This window comes from Netta rufina (genome assembly GCF_964035555.1).
Source record: "Netta rufina genome assembly, chromosome: 1".
In the NCBI taxonomy this organism is placed as follows: Eukaryota; Metazoa; Chordata; class Aves; order Anseriformes; family Anatidae; genus Netta; species Netta rufina.
This window is the reverse complement of record NC_140123.1, coordinates 42,122,838-42,146,996: the sequence shown is the minus strand read 5'-3', so window position 1 is coordinate 42,146,996 and position 24,159 is coordinate 42,122,838. Positions and strand designations below refer to the sequence as shown.

The 24,159-nt window shown below is 32.7% G+C and overlaps 1 protein-coding gene across 4 annotated transcripts in view; it reads left to right on the top strand.

Moving 5' to 3' along the window:
* Positions 1-24,159, top strand: part of DACH1 (dachshund family transcription factor 1) — a gene marked incomplete at both ends in the record, with an annotated part of 368,264 nt that overhangs the window by 247,239 nt on the left and 96,866 nt on the right. The window contains 4 exons of one of the 4 annotated variants that reach the window (XM_084306363.1): positions 1,506-1,661; positions 2,235-2,407; positions 15,702-15,837; positions 17,993-18,127. The exons of 2 other annotated variants lie outside the window; for them this stretch is intronic. In XM_084306363.1, coding sequence (XP_084162489.1) covers positions 1,506-1,661; positions 2,235-2,407; positions 15,702-15,837; positions 17,993-18,127 — 600 coding nt within the window. The remainder of the gene's footprint in view (positions 1-1,505; positions 1,662-2,234; positions 2,408-15,701; positions 15,838-17,992; positions 18,128-24,159) is intronic. One more of the 4 variants, XM_084306364.1, reaches the window with a different exon arrangement.

Sequence of the window (24,159 nt, the reverse complement as noted above, 5' to 3'; positions counted from 1 at the left end):
TAATGAGTTAGAATTTATATTGAGCCTTAGCTGTCTTCATGAAGTAACTAGGGAAAGAAAATCATGGCAATAATGGAGTATTTTTCATTATAAACTATGTTGTACAGCTTTTATAATCAGGTTTTTAATAGATGTAGAGAAATTAAATTGGAATTCTACCAACTTTTGTGCTTTTGTCATCCCATAAAATTGATGTTAAAAAATGTCAAGACCAATGTGCTTAATTTCTACTGAAGTAAGGAGGAGGTGGTATTAGTCCTGTTGCTTTCAAGGCCCTGTTGTTTATTAGGTAGTATGATGCAGAAAAACATTCAGAAATATGCACTTCATTGTAACCTTCAATGCTAAATATAAGCTGAGTATAGATTAAATAGATTTTGACTAATGTTATCCTGAAGTCCTTATCAAGAAAAATTCACATGAAAACAGCAGAAACATTGTCAGGAAGGTGAAATTGCACTCCATATGAAAAAGGAAGAGGTCAGATATTGCTGATGTGTATATTAATGCTGCTGGGAATTCATAGGTATAGTGATTTATTGATATATTCAAACATTGTTTATTGATTTTATATGATAAATATACAAACATACAATAGTCTATGGATTTCTTCATATGTGTAGACACATATATACTCAATCTGAGCATTGCACGTGAATATGTACAATAAATAATGTCTTAAGAAAGGATTTTCTATTTCTACTATACAAAGCCATACAGGTTAATAGTTTTTATTGTCCTTTAATTCTATTGTTCCATTTAGCTCTGTGTGTATTTTTTATCAGGGGCCCAGCAAAAATGCTCAACTACATGAACTATTGCTCGTCTCAACCCTTTTTTTGTCCACACTTTTCCTTGCTGTTAGTCCATTCCACTAAAAAGAGACTGAAGGAATCAATTAATATTTCCTTACATTTTAAATAATAATGCAAAATAAAAATATAATATACAACAAGAAAAGGTCACCCAAGCATGTTCAATAAATGAATATTTTAGTTAATTCCTATAATGTTTGTTCATTCAAAAGTACAGGAAGAAATATGAATGTAGTTTAAATTTTAATTGGAATAATAGACAAAACTTTTTTTTTTTTAATATAATAAACATATAAAACATGGTTTTATTTACTATGAATGTCAAAAGTATATGCAAAAACATTAATACTTCAGACAATAAATTCGTGTGATTGAACACCACTATAATACTTTTAAGTCTGTTCTAACTCAAATTAATAAGTTATCCTTGCATATTTTTTTTCAGCAGATGAAAAAAAAAACACACCACCACCACCAAAAATAAATAAATAAATAAACACACAACACCACTACCAACAACAACAGAAAAGAAAAATAAATTGCCCTTCTCCCAGCCCACATATTGAATAAATAAATAAATGAAAATTGCCACTTGCAAGGAAGGTTAAATTGCTGGCCTTCCTTGCAGATTCAGACATTAAAAATTTGGAGTTTTCCTTCATCCAAATAATATATATTCATTCCCAACAGGCAGCAGTGATGGTTCTTGGGATAAAGAAAAACTTCAGTCTCCCCCCACCCAGGGATCACAGTCCTCTGTTAACCACCCCAACTTGCCTGGACAGCATAATGTTCCAGTTAGCCATCCTCTCAACCCTCTTCAACAGAATCACCTTCTGCCAAATGGTACGGGTTGACATCTTTCAGCACTAACATCAGTAGTCTTCCAATTCCTGTCTTGATTTTGTGTTTACATAAATAGGCTATCAAAAAGTCAAAATTATGGGGGATATTGGAATACTTTCTTCAAAGTTCTAGCTGGGGAAGTGGAGTTGATAAAGAACAAATATGTATGCAATAAAATTGATACTTAAAGTAATTATTAACCAGTGTATAAGTGGCAGGGTAATGCATTGCTAAGTCACTTTACAGCAGATATTATAAAAGATAATAAACAGCCTTTGCTCATCAATGACACTGTACAACATTACACTGATATGAACAAACTAAGATGTCTAATAGCCTCTACTTGTATCTAAAAACCCTCCATGGTTGCTAGTGATTTACATATGCACATCCCAGAAAAGAAAAGACGCATTGCTGCTTTGTCTTGATATGGGACCCATCTTGTCATCCATAAGTTGAGTATTGTCCATGAGGAGAAAACAGAAAAAAAACACAATGTATTTATATTTATATAATATATATAGAGAGAGAGAAAAGAAGTAATCCTATTTGCATTTATTTTTTCCCCATCAGGACTGGAACTTCCTTTTATGATGATGCCCCACCCATTAATTCCTGTGAGCCTACCTCCAGCATCTGTCACAATGGCTATGAGCCAGATGAATCACCTTAGTACCATTGCCAACATGGCAGCAGCAGCACAAGTGCAGAGTCCTCCATCCAGAGTTGAGACATCTGTTATTAAGGTAAGTATATTAAAAATAAAGTAAAATAAATCTAGCACAGCCAGAGCCATCATAAGTATTACAAAGATGGGTAGGTGTCAGATCTCACAAGGTAAGTCATAAAGTCAATATGTAGCTCTGAGAACAGTAGGCTACTGGTCACTAGTTCTACCTTCTCCTCTCCCATATCATAAGTATTAAAATAATGCTCAAGCTGAAGCACTTTTCATACAGAATACACAGCTTTCTGGTTTCTCATATTTAATAGTCTGTAATCTAATGGCATGTTCCTCAAGATAAAGTAAGACATGATTTCATTGTTAAATTAAAACAAACAAAGATGGAGTCTGTCTGTTCTTCCAATTTGTAATTCTAAGCATTTGAACTGAAATGCTGCAAAGTATCTGAAGGCTGAAAGGCTTAATACTTTGTCTCTAAATTGCCAAATGCTGGAACAGAATGTAATAAAGTTACACAGAACAGACCCAATAATCTCCAGGCCATAATAATAGTACTATAGAGAACTCTCAATCTGAAAATATCTACCCATTTTAGGTTTTATTGCCTATAAGAGTAGCAGTCTAGCCCCTTCTCCATCCCAAATCAATTTGGTCAGAGATTTATTTAGCAGAGGCATGGAGTCTTCTGTTTTTTTGACTGAGGATGATCTGTATTTATTTTAAAAGCTTTTTTTCTCTTACTACCAGATATTTATGATTTGATTTGACATTAATTCAGATATTTACATTTTGCATTTTTATCCTTCTTTAGTTCTAATACACAAGATACAAAAAGTATTGTGTGCTAGTTACTTTTGTGCTATTACATAACTTCCTTACATTAGAAAACAAACAAACAAATGAACAAACAACAAAATAAATAAATGTTATTTGGTTATTTGACATTTTACAATTATATTGGAAATCTGTCATTTAACACAATCCCTTTGACAAGATTTGGGTAAATGTAAAATCTTTTGGACCTTCAAATCAGGAGCTACAAAAGTTTTGATGGAGGAGCACGTGCAAAACTACACTTGAAAATTATGAATTACTTTAGCAACAAAACTTTGTTTTCACTATTTTTCCTAGTATTTCCCTCTCTTTCATCATCTGTGAGCTATTTCATTTCATATATAAGAATTCAAAATTTGATCTTCACTAGTATTTTTAACTTTCTGTTCAAAACTTTGACAAAAATTTGCATTTGGAATGCAACATAGCTCCCAGGTTATGAGAAAAAAAAACAACAAACAACAAAACAAAAAACAAACAAACAAACAAAAACACTTCTGTGGAAAGTAGGCTGTAGGAAGTGGGCCTGGTGTGTTCTTAGATCTAAACCAATTATGGGAAGATAATGACCCTGGAACTGAGATGTAACTCTAACTCATCTAATTTAAATCTGTCTAATAGGTTTAAAAATATTGGACTCTGAAAGAGAGACTTTGTCATTATGTAATTATGTATATTATTTTAACCATAGACAGCGCCATACCAGATTTTCCTTATCCCAGAGTTCTTTAACTTCTAAACAGGCTCACTCTTGTAGCTCATTTAGGTAGAAAGATAGTTTTGGTCTAACCTAGGTGAAGAACTTGAAAATACCCAGAAAATTTTGATTTTCAGTTTGAATTATTTTAGCAGCATTTTGTAACTTTTTTTCCCCCCTAAATCTTGATTGTTTAAGCATATGCTTGTATAAATAATCAGCACTATTTATCATCTCTTTGACTTTTCTTATATACCTATGAAAATTCAACAGTTCTTTATTTATGCTACTAAAATCTTCATCACAACAACCAACTTTTGTGCAGCTCCTCTCATAACATTTTGCACATTATTTAACAAAACAGGTTTGATGTTCCCATCTGGTTTGCACATAACAAGTAACTGGAAAGACGTGGATTTATAATTAAGTGTTTTTTAATGGCCAAATTAACTTATGTTCTTTTTTGAAGCGCATTCTCACTCAGAAGTGAAATACATTTTTTTTTTTTTTAATGTTTATACATTTAAGTTCATGGTTTAGGGACATTTACATAGAACCTGACGGAGACACTATCTAAGCACTGCTGTATCTTCAGTCAAAATATGTAGCGTACTACCCACTATACATTTATATTAAAGGTAAATATATAAATAAAAGAGTGATAAACTGCCATACAAAACTCACATCTTGCTGCATATAATTATTTCAGTAATTCTTTAAGGCTTGGGAACTTATACATACTTTTCTACTCTTCAGCATCTTTGTGGTACACCATAACTCTAGATTCATGTCCTCTGCTTTTGCCTAGGAAAGATGAATATGGTCATGTGGATAGAGAGAACACAGCCTATTATGCTCCTGTTTTTTAATACTAAACTGGATTGAAAACAAAACCTGATCAACATAAAAACTCAAGGTTATTGTTTGGGGGATTTTCTTCCCATCAGCATGGAAATAACATTGCTGGAAATTTACCTTTCCCTCACTAGAAATAATCAGAGGCTGTGAGTTTAGTGCCTGTTGAATTATACGCACTGAGAAGTTGAGAAGCAAACTTCAATCAGCATACTTTCGAAACCTTACACTAGCAATGAATAATAGCTTTTACTACAACTAAAATAAATATTTTAGAGAATAGATCTAAGTGAGAAGGTCAAATCTGCTTTTCCTTTATTTTTGTAGGAATGGATAAATAGTGAAGTTGCTCTCTTTTACAAGAATGTTTGTTATTAGAATAATATTTTCCTTATACTGCTATATTTTTAGGCTCTTTGGCTTTGTTTTCATTATCTTCTGGATTGATCTTTTAACCTTGGTTTACTTAAATACTTTTCCTCAATTACAATTTTACAGAAGCTGATTTAAAAGGACTGTGAATCACTCATCGTTAAGCTAATCTTTATAACCTGAAATGTCAGTGTAGATTTGAAATTAGAGTACTATATAAGTTTAAACTTTGAAGTTAGATAACCTATGAGAAATTTCTACTCTGAAAAGTAAATCCAGAGTTACCATATCTAATTAAGTAAATGGAAATGAAATTCAGTCTTAGAAAACAGGAGTCTTCAGCTTATAAATATCCTGGTTTACTGGATACTAGAACTGTGAACAGTGCCACAGTGGATGACTTGCTGACCTTTTTTTCCAATTCACTGAGTTCACAGTTAGTGTTGTTATCTTTAAACTCACAAAGCTTAAAATGCGTTTCTATTATTGGGTAATATTTAATTTCTTCATGATAAAAAGGTGGGATAAAGCTGAGATCATGTATAACCAAACATTTTATCCTGCTGTGTTCAGGAGATGAGACAAAGACTAAATTATAAGGGAAAACTTAGAAAGCAACACTTTTTTTTTTTTTTTGGCAATGAACTCTGAGCTCTAAAATCTTCAGAATTATATTTCAGAATAGTTTTTTGCCCTTTCGAACATAAGACAAACATTAGATGTTGTTTTGTGATGGAATGTTTAGATACATGAGTTGGATGAATAAGAGGAGAGCAACAACAACCAGGGAAAGCAGACTGTGACAGCAATGAATAGCGGTGTGACAGCTGTGACCTGGGGATGCTTTAGATATGAGGTGGCTTTCATCACCTGTTTTCAAATGCTCGGATTGTTAGCAGTTTCACTACATCATATATATATATTTTTTTCAGTCAGTAGAAAGATATATGAAAATATTATGGACATGTCTTATATTAATAGCAACATGAAAAATTCTACTCTGATAGTTAGAACAGAGCAGAATTCCAGAATTAAAAATTGCACTTTGTCCATGGAATATTACTAATAGTTATGGGAAAAAATAAGAATACAGTGGGAAAAACAAAACAAAACAAAACAAAAAACACAAAACATACACACACACACAAAGTAAAGAATAACTTCATTTGAAAAAATAACCATTGGCATAGTAGGTTTCCACTGTATCTTAAATACATGAAACTAAATTTTTCTAATTCTCTAAATATGTCACAGCACTGGTTGCCTTCTTGTCATCCAACAGCAGAAATTGACAATGAAATTAATAAACTAAGATAGTAGATGACAGTTGATTTTATAGGCTGATATGAATTTTTATTCTGATATGAAATTTTATTTTAACATTCTTCTACTTTTCCATCTTTCACTGAAAATACATGTGTATTACTATTAACATATTTGATGTTCCTATATATTTTTTTGCCTGTAATTGCTGCCAGAAAGTCCGAATAATAGACCAAGAGAAGAAATACTAAACTGCTATACAATGACATAGGAACAACATACATTTACAAATTTCAAGGGAGAATGGTGGTGAGGAAGTTCAGAGAGTGGACCTGAAAGGAAGATGACTGTAAGAAAAAAATGAACAGGTTCACTTCATTGAGGGTGTAGACAGCAGAGAAAGGGACTGTAGAAGTCTTCTATGACTACTGTGTAAATAGCCTTGAGTGTAGTGCAGAGTTTTAAACCTAAAATATATTGGCCACAGTATTTCAGTGTAGAAGAGTTTACTGATAACTTATTTTCCAGTTATGGAAACGGTGTTTTTTTATTTTTATTTTTATTTTTATTTTTATTTTTTTATTTTTTAACGGTATTAGTTAAATTGTCTCTTAAAATTGGCTGACACACCACCCCGTAGAGAAAAAGGCATAGGAAGTACCCTGAAAATACAATTAGACATCCTGGATAGAAAACCATTCCACTTCACTGTTGTTACTAATAAAGTCAATTTTCCTGTGCTATAAACTGAAGAAGACTGCCAGAATTGTCTTCTGATATCAGACTGAAAATATATACTGAATATACTGAAAAATCTTTAAAAGTGTCTCTCTGGATGCAATGAATAAAATAACATCCAAAGCCATAACATCCATTAAATAACATTCATTAAAGGACCATCCTCAAATTTCAAAAGACAATGTCAGGAAATGCTAGAATGCCCCTGCAACTTTAAAGTTATGACGTTGCATTTCGTAGTGTTATGGTAAAATTTTAAATTCACAATCACATATTATATTTTTCCACAGGACCCCTACCTCATTCAGTAAATGGTTAGTTGTTCAGAATTTGATTTTTTTTTTTTTTTTTAAATCAGTGTCTGTCTCATTTAACTCTCTCTTTTTTTTTTTTTTTTTTTTTTTTCCTGAATCTGGTGTGGAATGCAGAAGTTTCCTATGGACACTTCTGTGCCTTACAGAAACATAACACGCAAAGAGTGGTGGATACATATTTGCAACATGAAGTATACTATATTCATTTTACAGAAAACTATTGAGGCCAAAATAGTTATATGCCAAATTGCTAAAAATGAACTTTTTTGAATGCCTAATGAAAAAAGCCTGATTTTTCAGATAACTTATTATTTCTAGAGACATTTGCGTGTTGTTACTTTAAAGTAATTTTCTTCAATTTGTGAATGAAGCTATTTTCATTTCTTCGTTATCTGATACATATGACATAACAATTCTTTGTATAAAGAGAATTTTGATTTAATATATATAAAAAAACGTAAATAGTGGTACATATTTACTGCTTCTAATAGTAAAGAAAATACTCTAAGTAGTCTAGAATAAATCTAAGAACACTTACTAGCTCCTGAAATATCTAGCTTTAGATGTTTAGACTGGAAAAACAATTAATATTTAATTTTCTTTTTGTTGTGACCACAAAGAATAGTACATCTTAAAATTGTACATATGAACTTGTGCATAATAGAGAAAATCACCAAGCTAGTCAGAATCTTTCTTTCTTTAAGTTAACATAAATATGTATATGAACACTTCTAGTACTGTTAGTTCATTTAGTGTAAGAAGATCTTACAGATTGTTTTATTATGGACTTAGAGGATGGTTCCTGTGTACCTGGCATGTAACTGGGAATAATGTCTTTGTTGGTATAATATGGGATTCTATTACTGTTTAAACAGTATGCTTATGTGAAGTGATTTGTGTAAAGCAAATATCTGCAGATAAATGTCTCACATGATACAGAGAAGATAGTATATATTTTTTTCTGCTGGTCAATTTGCATATGTGTAACAGAGAACTATGTATGTGATGTAAAATTAATTTGATTTAAAATGACCATGAGGTACAATGGATGGGATTCATTTTGCTGTCTTCTAAGGCACAACTCATTGAACCTTTTTTAGATATCTACTTTATAGAGTGAAGTGAATTGTACCTTGAAGGATAAATGTATGGAAAAACAATAACCCTAAGGTGAGAAGCTCAGATGTAGATATTTGTACTGTAGACAACTACATTTAGCTAAATGAATCTCATTCTTGGTGTTTGGCTGGATCTACAGTTTTGATTGACCTTGTGGAATGAATTCATACCACTGCTTCTTATTCTTAAATGTTTTTATTTTTCAAGTAAGACCTGATTTTCAGAGAAAGAGAGGGGGAAAAAATGAAGAAAAGTCTGTCCAACCTGCCAATAAGAAAGTGATAATTCAATTTGAAGAAGTTTTTTGCATGTCTATGCGTTTGCATGTTGCATACATAAATGCCTATGTGCATTGTATACCATAGAGGAATATATAGGAATACGTATCTATACATGTATATATATATATATATATATATATATATATATATATATATATACACACATATAGTCCAAATATGTATTTTCCAAGGCAAAAAAGAATTGAGTTTGAATTCAGTTGAAAGGATACATTCAAATAAGAAGTGGTTCCAAAATAGTTGTCAGGACATTTTAATGAGAACACACAGAATCCAGAAGCTCAGTGACACTTCCAGAAATGATCCTGTTTCGTCATTATTGCAATACCAGGTGCTGCTCTGGTTTCACTAGGACAGCTAGCCTTTCTCTCTCTCTCTCTTTTTAAATCTGTTGTGGCCTGTGAAACTCACCACCTGGCTATGCTTTATGTACAGACCATGATTTCAAGGGATTTGGTTGAAATAATAGTTAAACTGTTACTTGTTAGTCTGTTTTTCCTTCTAGCCAGTTAACTTCTGCTGATATTCCCAATGATCATGCAGTAAACAGAGAAATAAAAATCAAACAAATCTATAGTCTTTTTGTCTATTAATCACTTTCTACATTTTGTGGTATCAGTTATCAGTAAGGTAGAAAAAAATGAAAAAATGCAGATGAAAAATATCAAAAATAGATAAAAAGGCAAATATTATAACAAAAACCTCAATAGTATAATTAATGACAATACAAAACATTTGAAGTTGTGAATTTTGATTGGGATTAGAAACGTGTGTAATAAAAGAATAGAAAAAAAAGACAACAAGACAACATTTGCATCAGTGAGATATCAGCAAGATCAGATAAGCTGATAGTGCTATTCAAAAACAGAAACAGAAAATAAAAATGTGTAGCATTCAGACAGCTTGAATGAACACCAATTTTATAGTAGTGACCGAGGAAGTTAAGAAATAATTATTAACATCTTGTACTTCTTCAGACTAAACATTAATTTGGAGTCTGATAGCACTATAGGCTAAAGCTCAAGGAAAGATAAAACTGTAAAAGCAAAATGTCCTGTTTACAAGGAATATAAAAAAGAGCTGAGAGATTCACTTCTTTCAGTCTTTCAACTAGTACAATATCAAATAAGTATGTCATTTCACAAGAAAGCCATTCCTGACATAGTTGTCAACTCAAGTTCAAAATGGGTCAAGTAGTTAACGAAAGAGTAAGAAGCTGTGCTTTGGTCATTTGGAAAGAGATGATTATAATTTTATCACAAAAACAAACAAACAAACAAAAACCTATTTTTAATTTTGAAAATTAACAGTGTATGGAACATTTTTTGTCATGTATCCTTCCCCCAGTAGGAAGTCACCCAAACTATTGAAAAGTATGACATTGGACATGATTTTGTCTTCTGCATGACTTAAAAAAGAAATGTCCTTAAAAGAGTTTGCTCAACACTGAAGAGCATCAAGAAAGGTGAATAGTATTAATAATGATGTATCTTTTCAGATAATCTCAGTTGTATGTCTAAAACTCAGTCTGTGCCTAAATTTAAAGGATGACTAAGCCCAAGAGATGAGTCTTATGGAGAAGCAGATTAGAACAAAAGAGAAAGACTAAAATTACCTGTAGGAGAGAAATATGCAGAAGATTTAAAAAAAAATAAAATAAAAATGGATGGCTATTGGAGGTAGTCACATTCAAATTTTATTAGAATGATTCTGGAATTTTGTCGCTAAGGAATGGGAATGGTGAAGAATAAAAGAACGTTTGTGGGAAGGCTGAAGTGGTGAAAACCTAGAAGGTATACTTCCTTGTCCATCATTTTAGGAGCAGATTAATTAATCCTATATGTATTACCTGAAATATATAATTTAGGATAGTGATAAAGGGACCAACAGTTGAACTCCATCAACTTTACCTGATGGTAGGTATTTGGGTAAGACTTCTGGTAAGGTTGCACTTTCCAAAGAATGAATTTTTTGCTGCTGGAACAGAAAAAAAAGATTTAAATAGATTTATGTTGAATAACTACTTTTTAGTACCTGGTAAGAAGAAAAAAACATATATAAGGAAGAAATGTGTATGGTGTTCTGGTTACCATATTGGTACCATTCTGGTTCTAATATTTTCAGATAACTCTTAATAAGAATTTACTTAGGAATGAGTCTTTGCGTCTATGCAAAAAGCTGTTTGAAAAATGTAGAGGGGTGTTGATAAGTACAGCAAGACATTTCTGTTTTACTTGGACAGACTGAGACAGTTGTGGGTTATGTTCTTGAAAAAACAAACAAACAAAAAACCAAACAATAATAATAAAACAAACAAACAAAAATTAAATAATAATAATAATAATAAAAACAAACAAACAAACAACAACCACCTTTTCACAAGAACAAGAACTGTTATTTATAAAATGGACTTGATATTGAGGGTCTGTAACTTGTAATATCAGCGGGGTAAGTGGGGTAAGAACACAGCTGTCCCTGTAGTGAATGTTCCAAGTATGGTAGAAGAATTTTTGGAAGAGTTAAACATGAGATTCTTAAATACTTAGAATTCATTATTTGCAAATAATTGTAAAGAATATTGAAATAAATTTGGCTCTAAATCTCTGAATTTGTCCCTTATAAGTGCATTGCCCATTTGCTTATTATAGCCTCCACTTCAGATGCCTGAGTATTTTGAAATGTTGGCTCAACATATCTTAAATTGCAACATATGCACTACATTGTTCACACTACGTTTTCTCATGAGTAAGCAAGCAAAGAACGGAGAAAAAGTTGGTTAGCGGGGATTATATTTTCCAAATGATAAATAATTCTGCGTTTCTTGTTTTCTGGTAAATATTGAGTTTTAGGATCTATTCATCTTATCAGCCTATATGTAAAGAATGTTTTTGGCATCTTGCTGCCACCTGGATTTTTTGTAGGTTCTGCATGTCAATTTACTATGGACATCTCAAAATTCTTCTGTGTCTCAAATGGCACTGAATATCTGCATGTGAGCAGTTGAATTAAACCATAGGTATCTTGTTTTGGATGAGGCTACACTGGCTTTACTGTGTATATCTCAATTGACTGAGACACTTGCACCTTCATCCTGAATATGGTTGTCTCTGAAGTTTCATATCTATCTAATGTGTCAAAGCTGCATTTAGATACCAACAAACAGATTTGTCTATTTCAAACTGAACCCCTCATGGTTTTCTTCTTATAACTACATTTTTAGCAAAACATTTGAAATAAAGTCACTCAATTTCTTTTTGTTTGTTTGTTTGTTTGCTAGAAGACAACTACTGTAATGACATTACAAGCCAACACCAGATTCTCTAGAAATATTTTTAATTAAGTTGAATTGAGTTTGTCCTAAGAATGAACAAGTTTTAGGAAAAATAATGGATAATGGACCATATCCTAGATGTTTTCTATTGCCAGGATTTTAACACCAAAAATAATTCTTTATTTTTTTCTTATTTATACAAAAGTGACATTTAGCAGATGTTACAAAAAAAAGTTCTGATCCTCTGAATTACTTATCGAATACATTTTTGCACATTTCTTTTTCTGAGAAAATTTAAGTGAAGTAATTATAAATGTAAAGTTAATATTTTACCACAGACAGAATCCATCTTTTATACACAAAAATCTGTAGTAAGGAAGACAGTTTATATTGATATTCCAGCACCATTAGTTTATCACTGTGACTTTTTAGAGCTACAGAGGATTTCATTATATTATTAGCAGAATTTCCATTTATTATTGCAGCTAGTTTTGATAAAGACAAAAAATTGCTATGGACTATACTATTGATTGTTGAATTATGAAGCAAGGATATAAAAAATGAGTTAAGTTATTCAATTAATTCATTCCCCATTTCTGCAATCCTATTTCTTGTTAGGTTAAAGGGTATTCTAAAAATGAATTGATAAAGCCAGTATATATATTTTTCTCATAGAGTTTTTCTGCTATGTCATATTATATATGAATAAAACTCATTATCTGTTTTGTTTGCATGATAATTATATTTTTCTGTCCTGTGCATTCTTTTTGGTCTCTCCATCTCATAATACATGCTGTAAAAGCGCACATAAATAAATAGGATAAACAAATTAAGCTGTTTAAATAAATTAATTTACTCTGCAGCTCTGTATTCAAATCTTACATGCTCACTGGATTTCATTTTAATGAAACCCTTCTAAGAACAATATATTGCATGCCAAACAATGAAATTATATATTAAATGAATGATTAGATATACTGTGTTTCAGTTTATACCAAATCTGTACACTGTGCATGCTTAAATCTGCTTAAATCTAAAGAAATAAATCTTCTACATTTGGAAAACATCTTAACTATAATCCTCCTCTTGAATTCCCAGTTCATGGACATATAAATACAATCAAAGTCATAATAAGCCTAGAGCTATGATGCAGTTAAACTATCCTCATCAATGTTTTTGACTTAAAAATCCTAGTCTATTAAAGTGGAATCCACTTGAATGTCTTGATACATTGCTCTGAAAGGTCTTCTTCCACTCCATCAATAAGCCCATTGAATCCCTTTGTAATCACAATCTCAAGTTTAGCAAATATTTATTATAAAGCTTACCTGGATCTATTGATTACTATTGATAGTTTTGTTGCTGTTTCATAGCATTCAACAATGCGTTAAACAAAATAAATATTCATCTACCTGTTGTGCATGAAGAGCAATGACTGCTGCTAAAGTGTTTTCTCTTCAGAAAAATAAACAAACACCTTTAAGACATTTGCATCAGGAAGCTTTCATATATGTTATTAAACATATTGTGTATTATTTCATTATTGAAAGCTTTTAAGGAGTTGAGTGTATACAGCCTCTTTGTTAGTTTCATTAGAAACCAGAATTTCAATTGGAAGGAAGGAAGGAAGGAAGGAAGGAAGGAAGGAAGGAAGGAAGGAAGGAAGGAAGGAAGGAAGGAAGGAAGGAAGGAAGGAAGGAAGGAAGGAAGGAAGGAAGTTAGTTAGTTTAACATTTTCAGGCCCCTGACTAGATTTCCATTATAAGAATTATTTATTTTTATCAGTATTTAACCAAAACAACCTAATTCACACCTATTTTAGCAATGACAGTCTTGGGAGCTATTAGCACTAAACAGGAAACTGCAGGGGAAGACAGATAATTTTCTGTGAAGGACTATTCTGAACTCATCTCTCTTTGTTCATTGTATCTTTCAAAGTTCTTTGTAAATATTGGATGTTTCTCCCTGCTACAGTTCTCATACAGCAGATCAAACAATCACAGTCTTCATGTTCTAACTTTCAGAATCAAGGGACATCTTGAGGCACATTTTAACTCCTCCCAGCTATGCTTTCCTCTTGATAGAGAAACGTGGGTGGGCATTTTTCCCCCTCTTTGAAGTAGTTACAAAGCCAAAAATGAAAAACAATGTAAGAATAAGTGTGGTTCATTCCAGGTTTGTGCTTCATAGTTTTAGCAGACATTTGGACTTTAAGTTTAACAAGACAATATGACAAGCAAGTGCAAGTGCCAGATTCTGCACCTGGGAAAGGGCAGTCCTGGATATATGTACAGGGGGGGAGAGGGTAGATAGCAGCCCCATGGAGAGGGATCTGTGGGTTTTGGTTGATGGGAATTTGATTATGAGTCAACAGTGTGCCCTGGAAGCCAAAAGAGCCAACCATATCTTGGGGTGCATCAAGCACACCATTCCAAGGTCAAGGGAAGCATTTGTTTGACTTCACTCTGCGCTGGTGCAGTCTCACCTCAAGTACTGTGTGCAATTTTGGGTGCCACAATATAAGAAAAACATAAAACTATTAGAAAACCCCAAAGGAGGGCTACATAGATGGTGAAGGGTCTAGAGCACAAGACTTATGAGAAGTGGCCAACATCACTTGGTTTGTTTAGCCTAAAGAAGAGGAGTTTTTGTCTATGTGAACAATCCAAACAGAAATTAGGATACACACCTATGTTAGCCAATCATCTCAATAGCTTGTATGACAAACTACAGTATCACTGTCCTTGCTTCTAGGAGCTGAATTGTGTGTCACTGCTTCTGAGCACTGATTAAAATGATACAATACAGTCAGTAAGTAGATACTACTTGCTCCCATGTATTTAACACAAATGGGTATGACTAAGAATGGAATTTATAGCTCAAACCCTGAAGTACACTGAACAATATTTGATTGCAAATATGTACAGAAATAAAATTAAGGCTACAAAGGTGGTGAAGGGGAAGACATATGAGGAGCGGCTATCATAACTTGGTTTGTTCAGCCTAGAGGAGGGGAGACTGAGGGGCCTACATGGCAGCCTACATCTTCCTCACAATGACAGCTGAGGGGGGAAGATGCTGATCTCTTCTCTCTGGCAACAGGACCTGAGGAAAAAAAGCCTTGTCAGGGGAGGTTCAGGCTGAATATTAGAAAAATATTCTTCATTGAGAGGGCACTGGAACAGGCTTCCCAGGGCAGTGGTCATAGCACTGAGCCTGCTGGAGTTCAAGATGCATTTGGACAACAGTTTCAGACATAAGGTCAACAGCATACTGATTTCAAGTGACTAAAAAAAAATAAAAATAAAAAAATAAAACTTTATTTTTATAAGTAGTCAGGAAGGTGTCTTAAAATTCTGATCAGATGAGAGAAACTTTAATGCTGAATAGTAAAATCTATTCTAGATCTAGAGTCCTAAAATTGTTAAGTTTCCTTTGATAATACTCTGCAAATCCTGGACACCTCAACAGAGGCAAAAAAAAAATTGGTTGTGACCTAGGAGGTAGATACAGTTTAGGGAAATTATGTTTGGAAGCCACAAAGCTTTAGTTTTAACATGCCTTTTTTTGAACTTATTTTTCATGGGGTATAGGAACGTGTTCCAGACAGTCCTTCTCCTGCTCCTTCTCTTGAAGAGGGTCGAAGACCTGGCAGCCACCCATCCTCTCATCGAAGCAGCAGTGTGTCCAGCTCTCCTGCACGGACTGAGAGCTCTTCAGACAGAATCCGTAGGTCACATTATTCTCCTTGTCACCACTTTAAATTTGATTAGGGACAGATGTTTTTTCTAACCTAAATACCCATGTCTTAAATAGATCTCATAGGTATCATGTTCAAAAGTTCATCTGCAATAGCTATCTCCCAACACAATATTCCCCAGTTTACAGTATCATAATACCTGATGCTACAATAACAGTTACTGATATAAACTGCCATCATGTTATATTAAACATAAAGATTCAAGCTATGAAATACAGAATTGCACACAGGAAGCAATTTTCTGGATTAATTTTTAGAACTGAACATGTAGTGTAAACCTTTTTTTAAAGAAATTGAGTTTTATTTAATTTGTTTACTCTAGTTTGATTTCTAAATCGAATCTGACTTCATAAGCAACATTTGACATCATAGAATTGCTTGGAAAAGAGAAGAATTAGTTTAAATCGATTAAAATATGTGTACTTTATAAACCCTTTAAATGTAAAAACTTGTAATGGTGAGACATATGATACAGAGTATTATCGCCTCATATCTTACAAGGGGCAGAGTGAAATTAAACCATGGTGTCTCAGAGTAATACTATTTTTATCAAGGCTCTGTGTAAATGATGTAAATTATGTGACAAAGACGCTGGGTTCCATAATCCAGACTGGAAACTGATGGTTTAAATGCTCATTATTTTATGGATATTAAATTTATATTGTACTTGTCCTTTTCTTTTATTATTGCTCCATTGCAGATTTTTATGCTTTTAAGGCATATTTCCACAGTGGAATTTGTCAGTAGGTGGAACTGGAGTATTTGCCATATAAACAGAAAGTTAAGAAATAACTATGAATTATGTAGTTGCGTTGGTTAGATGCAGATGTGTGATCTTTAGAGTGTTTCCATTCAGGCTCTCTGCAGACTCAGGAAGCTGGCTCTTCACTGACTTTCAGATGAAAGATCTGTCTTTACTATGTGATGAAAAATGATTTACCAAAAGGAAACAAATGAGGCCTGTCCATGACAAGCTGAGAATTCTGTTTTCTTATCACTTGGATGACTGAGAGTACAGATCAGACTGGCATCCCATATAATATGACCTATCTATTTCTGGAGGTTTTTGTAAAGTGCTAAAAAAAAAACAATGCACAACAAAAGATGGATTTTTATTTTTTTAATTGTCATCTATTTTTGCTTTATTAAATACCTTCTTCATTTTCCCTTAAATAAAAGAAGTAAAAGAGTAAATAAAACAGAAAGTTCCTTATTATTTTTGCTAAGGAATGTCACTTTTTTTTTTTTTTTTTTTTTTTTTTTTAGAGGTAGCTTTCTACTTTAGCTTTCTCTGCTTACCTACCAGCAGATAACAGTGGGAGCTCTATACTTTTTTTCTTCCAATGCGATGATCATAACAGAGTCCCTTAAATAATCATTTCAGTGGCTTACTTAAAAAACAACCCTTTCTCTCTTATCTGACCTGTTAATGTAACAAGCGATTCTTATGTGCATCTGCTTTTGTGGTGCCAACAAGATTAAGACAACTACTACAGAAATATGGGCTACATATGAAAAAATGGTCTGTTGAAGATGGTGTAAGCCTCTTGTAAATACAATTTTTAGGGATAAAACATTGGGATATAGGGGTGTCGTGGGTTCCACGCTGTGTTTGAATCATAAAGCTCTGTTTAAGAACAGTTGGAAAGAGTTTTTCTAGAAATTTTATTGGCAAACTTGATGTTAGATAGTATATTTCTGAAAAACAATAATTTCTTAGCTGGAAGGTTACAATACTTAATTTAAGGAAGTGAGAGAGTGTATTTTGGAAAAGATAACATATAAAACAAAATAAAAATAACCAAAATAATGAATGTCTCACTTAGAACCTTCTATTCTTTTCCATATTGTTTCATTTTGCATTTAATTTCTTGTTAAATAAGAAAATGTTTACAAATATTCAATTGGGTCCAAAGTTACTGAACTCTTCTTTTGAAAATGAACTGTTTTTAGGAAGGCATAGTGAAACTCCCTCATTGTGTGGCTACTGATAGCACTAATTAAGTAACTGCATGATTATTAGGATTCATGTATAATTAAAAGGAAGAATATATAAAATAAGTAAAAAATTGTATTGTTAAAATGATGGTTGATTTTGTTTCTGCCTGTTCTTGTGTCTAGCAGCTGTCCATCAGAATGGCCTATCTATGAACCAAATGCTGATGGGTTTGTCACCAAATGTCCTTCCTGGACCTAAGGAGGGTGATCTGGCTGGTCATGATGTGGGACATGAGTCAAAAAGAATACACATTGAGAAAGGTAATATGAATATGAGTACTTTATTGTTTCACTGTAAAATGCATTGTTTCAAAAGCTAAGTAATAATTGTGATTTCCTTTAATACTGTGATTATTGTTTCAAAAATTCAATTATAACAGGATTATAGATTCCCAGATTCTTCTACTTTGTGGTGCTTGACTTTAATGAACAATATTTATCTGAGGGAGGAATTTCATAAATATTACGAAGAAAGATGAGTGAAAAATGGTTTTATATTACCATTGTGTCTCTGGCCTTTCTACAACTCTGTTTAGGTATTAAGTTTCTGTCTTCATCCAGCTGACTTTAACAACCTACTTCCCAAAGGGACAGAGCACCGTGAAAATTAGTCCATGTGTGCAAAAAATAAAAAGGCTAATACCAAACCATTAAACGAGGGAATTACATAAAATGAGGCTGGTATACATTACATAATGGGATTTAAATTTAATTGAGTATATGACCAACATGTTTGATCTAGGTGAATAGTCCACGTGAAGTTATACTGATTTTGACACCATTTCATCTCTGTTGGTATTCAAAGTTCCTGTACAAGGTTGTTAGAGGGGTATTTGGAAGGGCAGTAGAATTTTGAAAGGTGTATTTCATGCATTATGTTCACTTAATATATAAAAATTTAAAACATTTTTATAGACAAGGAACATTTTGGTGGAACGGTGGTTAAAAATATGAAATATACTTTGAAAATATATTTTGGGACTTAGAAAAAAAAAAAGTATTTATTTGAGCACAGCGAGAGAAAAATCAAAAGGTACACTAGCACTTGGGATAAATGTCTACAGCGACAAAGATTTCAAAATAAGACTTTTGTGCCATATCTTACATTTTATCAGCTATGATACTTTCTCTGCCTTGTGTTTGAACAGTGAGATATGAAAAAACTAAAATCTGGACACTTCTATTTTGGACAGGTGTCATTTTTAATAGGATTAACCCCCCAAACTAATGGAAACATTACTTTTTTATAAACCCTTTAGTTTGGTTCATTGCACACACAACCTTCTTAAGCTTATACTGTGCCCTTGCTCAGCCCCTACAAATTGTATCCCTGCTGTGAAATATGATGTGATCAAATAGGTTTGTTTTGAATTTCCATAAATGATTTTATTTCACCTTTGGAAGTTACTCACTTAAGTGTAATCAGACTGGTAAATCCTGCAAATAGAAATACATATTAAGAATTGCTATTATTTTTATATGTCATTCATTTTTTTTAAGCCTTTTTTTTTAATAGTATTCTAGATGTCCAATCTGTTTGCCAGTTCACTTTTTTTTTTTTTTTTTTTTTTTTTTTTTTTTCCCCAAGATCTGTTCTCAGTAAAACTGCAGAGAATTCATTTTGTCCTTTGGTCAAACCTTCGATATTCTGTCCCTGTCCCCCTCCCCCCTCCCTTTGTTCCAGCCTACTGAATTAATTGTAAATATTCATGGGCTATCTAGATTGATAGGGTATACTAAATTAAAAATTGTTTTCTGTCATGACTACATTTATAATGTCTTTCATACCAATTCTGTAACTTTAATATTGCACTAATCTGTATTAAAAGAAGTGATTTAGTTTATAGATATTTGTGGTGATAGTAATTATCTACTTCTGTCACTGCAAATCAGTCAGAATGCAATCACATCAAAAAAGGAAAACAAATATATTTAGGTGGTGGTACTCTTAAAGTTGAAGCCACATCACCCTCATCGTCTGATTCAAAAGAAAAAGAAATGGGGGTGGAGGTGGAGAACAGGTGTTCTGAGTAAGTACCATGAGACCTTAAACATCACTGTGTTTTCTTCTAAACATTTGTTGGCACAAATGTATCAGCTGCAGGTATAAAAGGGCCTTTAATTGAACCTGTGAGAACTTGAGAAATCCTTCCTAGTAGAAAGGTCCTGTGTTTTCTTGTCCCCTCTTCCATCAAAGAAATGAGAAGACCAAAAATCTCTGAAGTATTCTGAACTCAGGGAATATTTATTTGTTTTCAACAGAGAAGTTAAATTGAGAAAAAAGTTATAAAAGAGACATCTGATCAACATATGAGAATTTATGTTGAGTCAGAGGGGCTAATCATCTTTCTCACCAGATCCAGGAATTGTGTAAGTTTTCAAAGATCATATGTAATTCCATTAAAAAATTCAGCCAGATTTATTGTCAGTAGCAAAAATGAGTTTATTTTTTTTTCAACTTCTATTGCAACTAGTTTATCGTTATCCTACCAAGAACCTAGTTAGGTTCTATGGATCTGATTTACTGCCTAATAAACTGGAAAATTTGCAATGGGCTCTGGGTCAGTATTTGTTGCAGAAAAACAGGAAGAGTTTCTGTTCTCAAAGATGACATGTAAACTGTGGGTGCTGGGAACATATTCCATCCTCTGACTCCAGTTATGCAACTTGGCCATGTCCAGCTTCATGCTGGGGCAAGACCCAGCAAGACACATCTAAAGTTTCACTCATTCTTTGGGTTCCATGAGAAAAAAAAAGAAATAGACTTGTTGAGAGTTATGTTGTGTTTCAGCCAGGTTACCAGTCTAAACTATGGGGGACAGCTGGAGACACTGCAGAGCACTTCCACCTCACAATTAATATAGAATTCAAGATGTTATAACCTTAAAAATATATATCCAAAATAGTCAATTACCCTAGACTTCCAGTAGTTTTTTTGTTTGTTTGTTTTGTTTTTGATTATTAGAACATAACAGATTTTCAAAATTTACTGTAAGCAGGCTGTAGAACTGCAAATGATCCTGGGAAGAAGGAGGAAAGTTCAAGTGTGTGATGTTAGTTCAAGTACTTGATGGCCATTATCAAAACCAAGTATCTAATTTTGTAACCTACGATTATAGGTTATTCAGTGATGCATATTTGTTTTTACTAGGTATGATCTTGCACAAAAAAGGACTTACATGAAGCATAAGCATTGTATCAGAAAAGATCTATTCAATTCATTACTTTAAAATTAAGAGACTGAGTCTTTTCAGGTACAGTAAAAGTTTCGATGACCCTAAGAGTTTGCTCTAGATAAATCCCTCAATTTCTGCTGATATATAGTATTATTTAGTTCTTAGGTAGATTTTAGTTGCTACTACAAAGACTACAAAAGTTAACCACCTACCCCTGACCTCCTTAAGGTTAGAGGTGTGATTCCTAATTCCTTATAGATAGAAAAGAGAATTGAAGAGAATTGACACATTTCCTGGAGAGTACCCTTAATCACTGTGCATTATGTTGGAAAAAGAAGTATAATTTAACATCATAGCTTTACTTTTATGACCCCAGGCTCTGGTCTTAGGGAATCTGCAAGGTGGAATTCATAGCTCAGTCCACTACCCAGAGTCTATATGCTATCTCCAGGTAGCTGCACAATACTTTGTATTGACTTAGACAGAATACAGTTCTATTTCTTAACTTCATTAGGTCCCACTTTGTAGTAGCTGGCTTGGATACTGTTAAGTGATGTTGTAGGAAGTGGCAGATTATATCACCCCCTAACAAGTACGTGTCTAGCAGTAAGCTCCAGCTCATGTCAGCCCAAGATTTCTTTCTGGGGGACAAACACCTAAAAGTTACTTGCTTTAACACCAAATTTAGATGCCTAAGTCTTTTATTGAATTTGGCCCTAGGGCATCAGATTAGAATTTTCTGTCTGCATCAATTTATATTTTTTTAGATTGACACCAACAGCAAATGAAGCCTGAATGTCATGCTTACATTTTAAATTGAATAAGTTAGTTGAGGTGTTATGGGAAGGACACTCTGTTGAAAATGTTCATGGAGTTTTCTATAACAAAATATAAAATATTCACCAAGTTCACAAAAGAAGCTAAATTATTTCTTTCAAAAAAGCTTTTTAACTTTGATATAAATGGAAATGTCTTAGGCAATTTTCAGATAATCAACAATAACTGCTTCTTGACTATTATGATAGCAGCAATTAAGGTATAACTCTATCAAATCCACATATTAAAAAGTCCCAGTATTTCTTTCTATTTTTATGTCCCTCTCTACAGAGATATGAACAGTCTTAGTCCTCTGGCTACTATCTTATAAAATAAAATATTCAAATTCCAAAATATCCTTAGTGTGAAATAGAAAATACTTTAAATATTGCATTTTAATTTAAGAATTGTATTTTACTGTTAGCAGTCAAGCATCAAAAAAGGAACTAATAATAATGTCATCCTACATATAGATATTCAGTCTGTATTTCCAGAAGTAAACTTATATATATATATATAGTAATATGCATCATACCATGATAAATATAGAAACACACATGACAATATTTTTAGAAGTATGAAAAACTCAGGAACTTGTAACATCATCTAATATTCTCTTCTACCTGACCTGTCCTCAAGCAAAATCAGCAAGCACATACTCCAGAACTTTGCATAAAATATGTTTCTGATCAGTGTTATGATTTTAGCTAGTTCTCTAAAAAAGTCCCATTTCAAAGCCAGTTGTCAGCAGTTGACCTAAAAGGGAATTTTCATTCACAGCTCTGCTGCCCAGTTACTGCTTGTGTAAACATACTTTATTTGTTTATTTTTATTTTTGTACACATTCACACACAGAGAGATATTTATAAAATGTATATACATTTTTTTTTCCAAAACAGTTTTTATACATTATCTATTTTTCTGAATATTGCATTTTTAATGGAGATAGAAGGGTTTTAACAGACCTTGATGGGTATCTATCTACAAATATATTTTTAATTGACATGTTTCAGTTCTTCAGTCTCTACTTCTTAACATATTGAGTTTAGGCTGTATATCATCTAGCACATTGTGAAATCAATCTTCATTTGAGCTTTCAATATTTCTCAGACCCTAAACACAGTACATATAGTCGAATTTGTAACATGAGAGATAATACAGAGATCCATAAAATAAAAGGTTAGAGTAAGCCAGTATCACTGAAATAATCTTTAGACACTTTAGGTTGTTAGTATGTCTCTACCTTCAGCCCAAGAGGCTCAAGAATGCTTAAAGTACATTAGAAGTTATTATGGTTAATGGACGACAAAGGTGAAAAATGAAATTGCAACTTGTTTTCTTAATGGGTTGTTATTTACTAAGAAGCCAGATTTTTTTTTTTCTTTTTATCTTTTTTTTTTTTTTTCCCACAGAAATCTCAGAAACCTTTCACATTACTGAATAAAATAGTTTGGGTTTGTAGGAAGGAGTATAAAGGTGGTACAAAATTCTGAAAATTCTTTTTAGTGATGTACCAAATAAGAGTATTTCACAAAGAGACTTTCACTGAGCCATCCTCCAAACAAGAAGTTCTTCTGCAGGTCTGTTTGCAAGACCTTTATTCTGCTAGTGTAGTAGTAGTTTTGACACAATGTATGAGAGATTTGTTGAAAGGTTTTCACTTGACTGATAAATGCACATCTACTCCAAAACATCCCAGGCAAACTGAACTCATTGCAGTTTTGCATCCCAATTACATGTGTATACCAGTTAATCTGTGGTTATGTGACTCAAGTTCATTCTGGACATATCAGACTCTACAAATATACTCAAGTTTGTCACGTGTGCACAAAAAAAACCCACAATTTATTCCAAATTATTAAAAGAAACTGTATATGTAATTCCTTTGTGCTTTGTGCCCCACAAAGTTTCCCAAAAGTATTTCCCTCCCTATTTTTTGTGTCTTTTCTTTCTTTTCAATAGTAACTATTTGCCTGTGTTATAATACATGGTCTTTATAACCTTTGGTGGTCTTTTATTACATATAAAGTACAGGGAAGTTAAAAGCCCCTTTGAAAACATGTATGTATTCATTTTGATTTCTTTTTAAAAATGAATTGTTAAACAGAAGATGTAGTGGTAATTGATAAGATCTTAGAAAGGATTTTTTTTTTTTTTCTCATGCTGCCACATTAATTTTTAAATCATTAGTTCCCTTTGTGTTTGCTGCTAGGAAAGATATATTATAGGAAATTAAGTCAATGAATTTATAGGTGTTCACTCTATGTGTGCATATATGCCACAGTATTGAATTTGACCAGA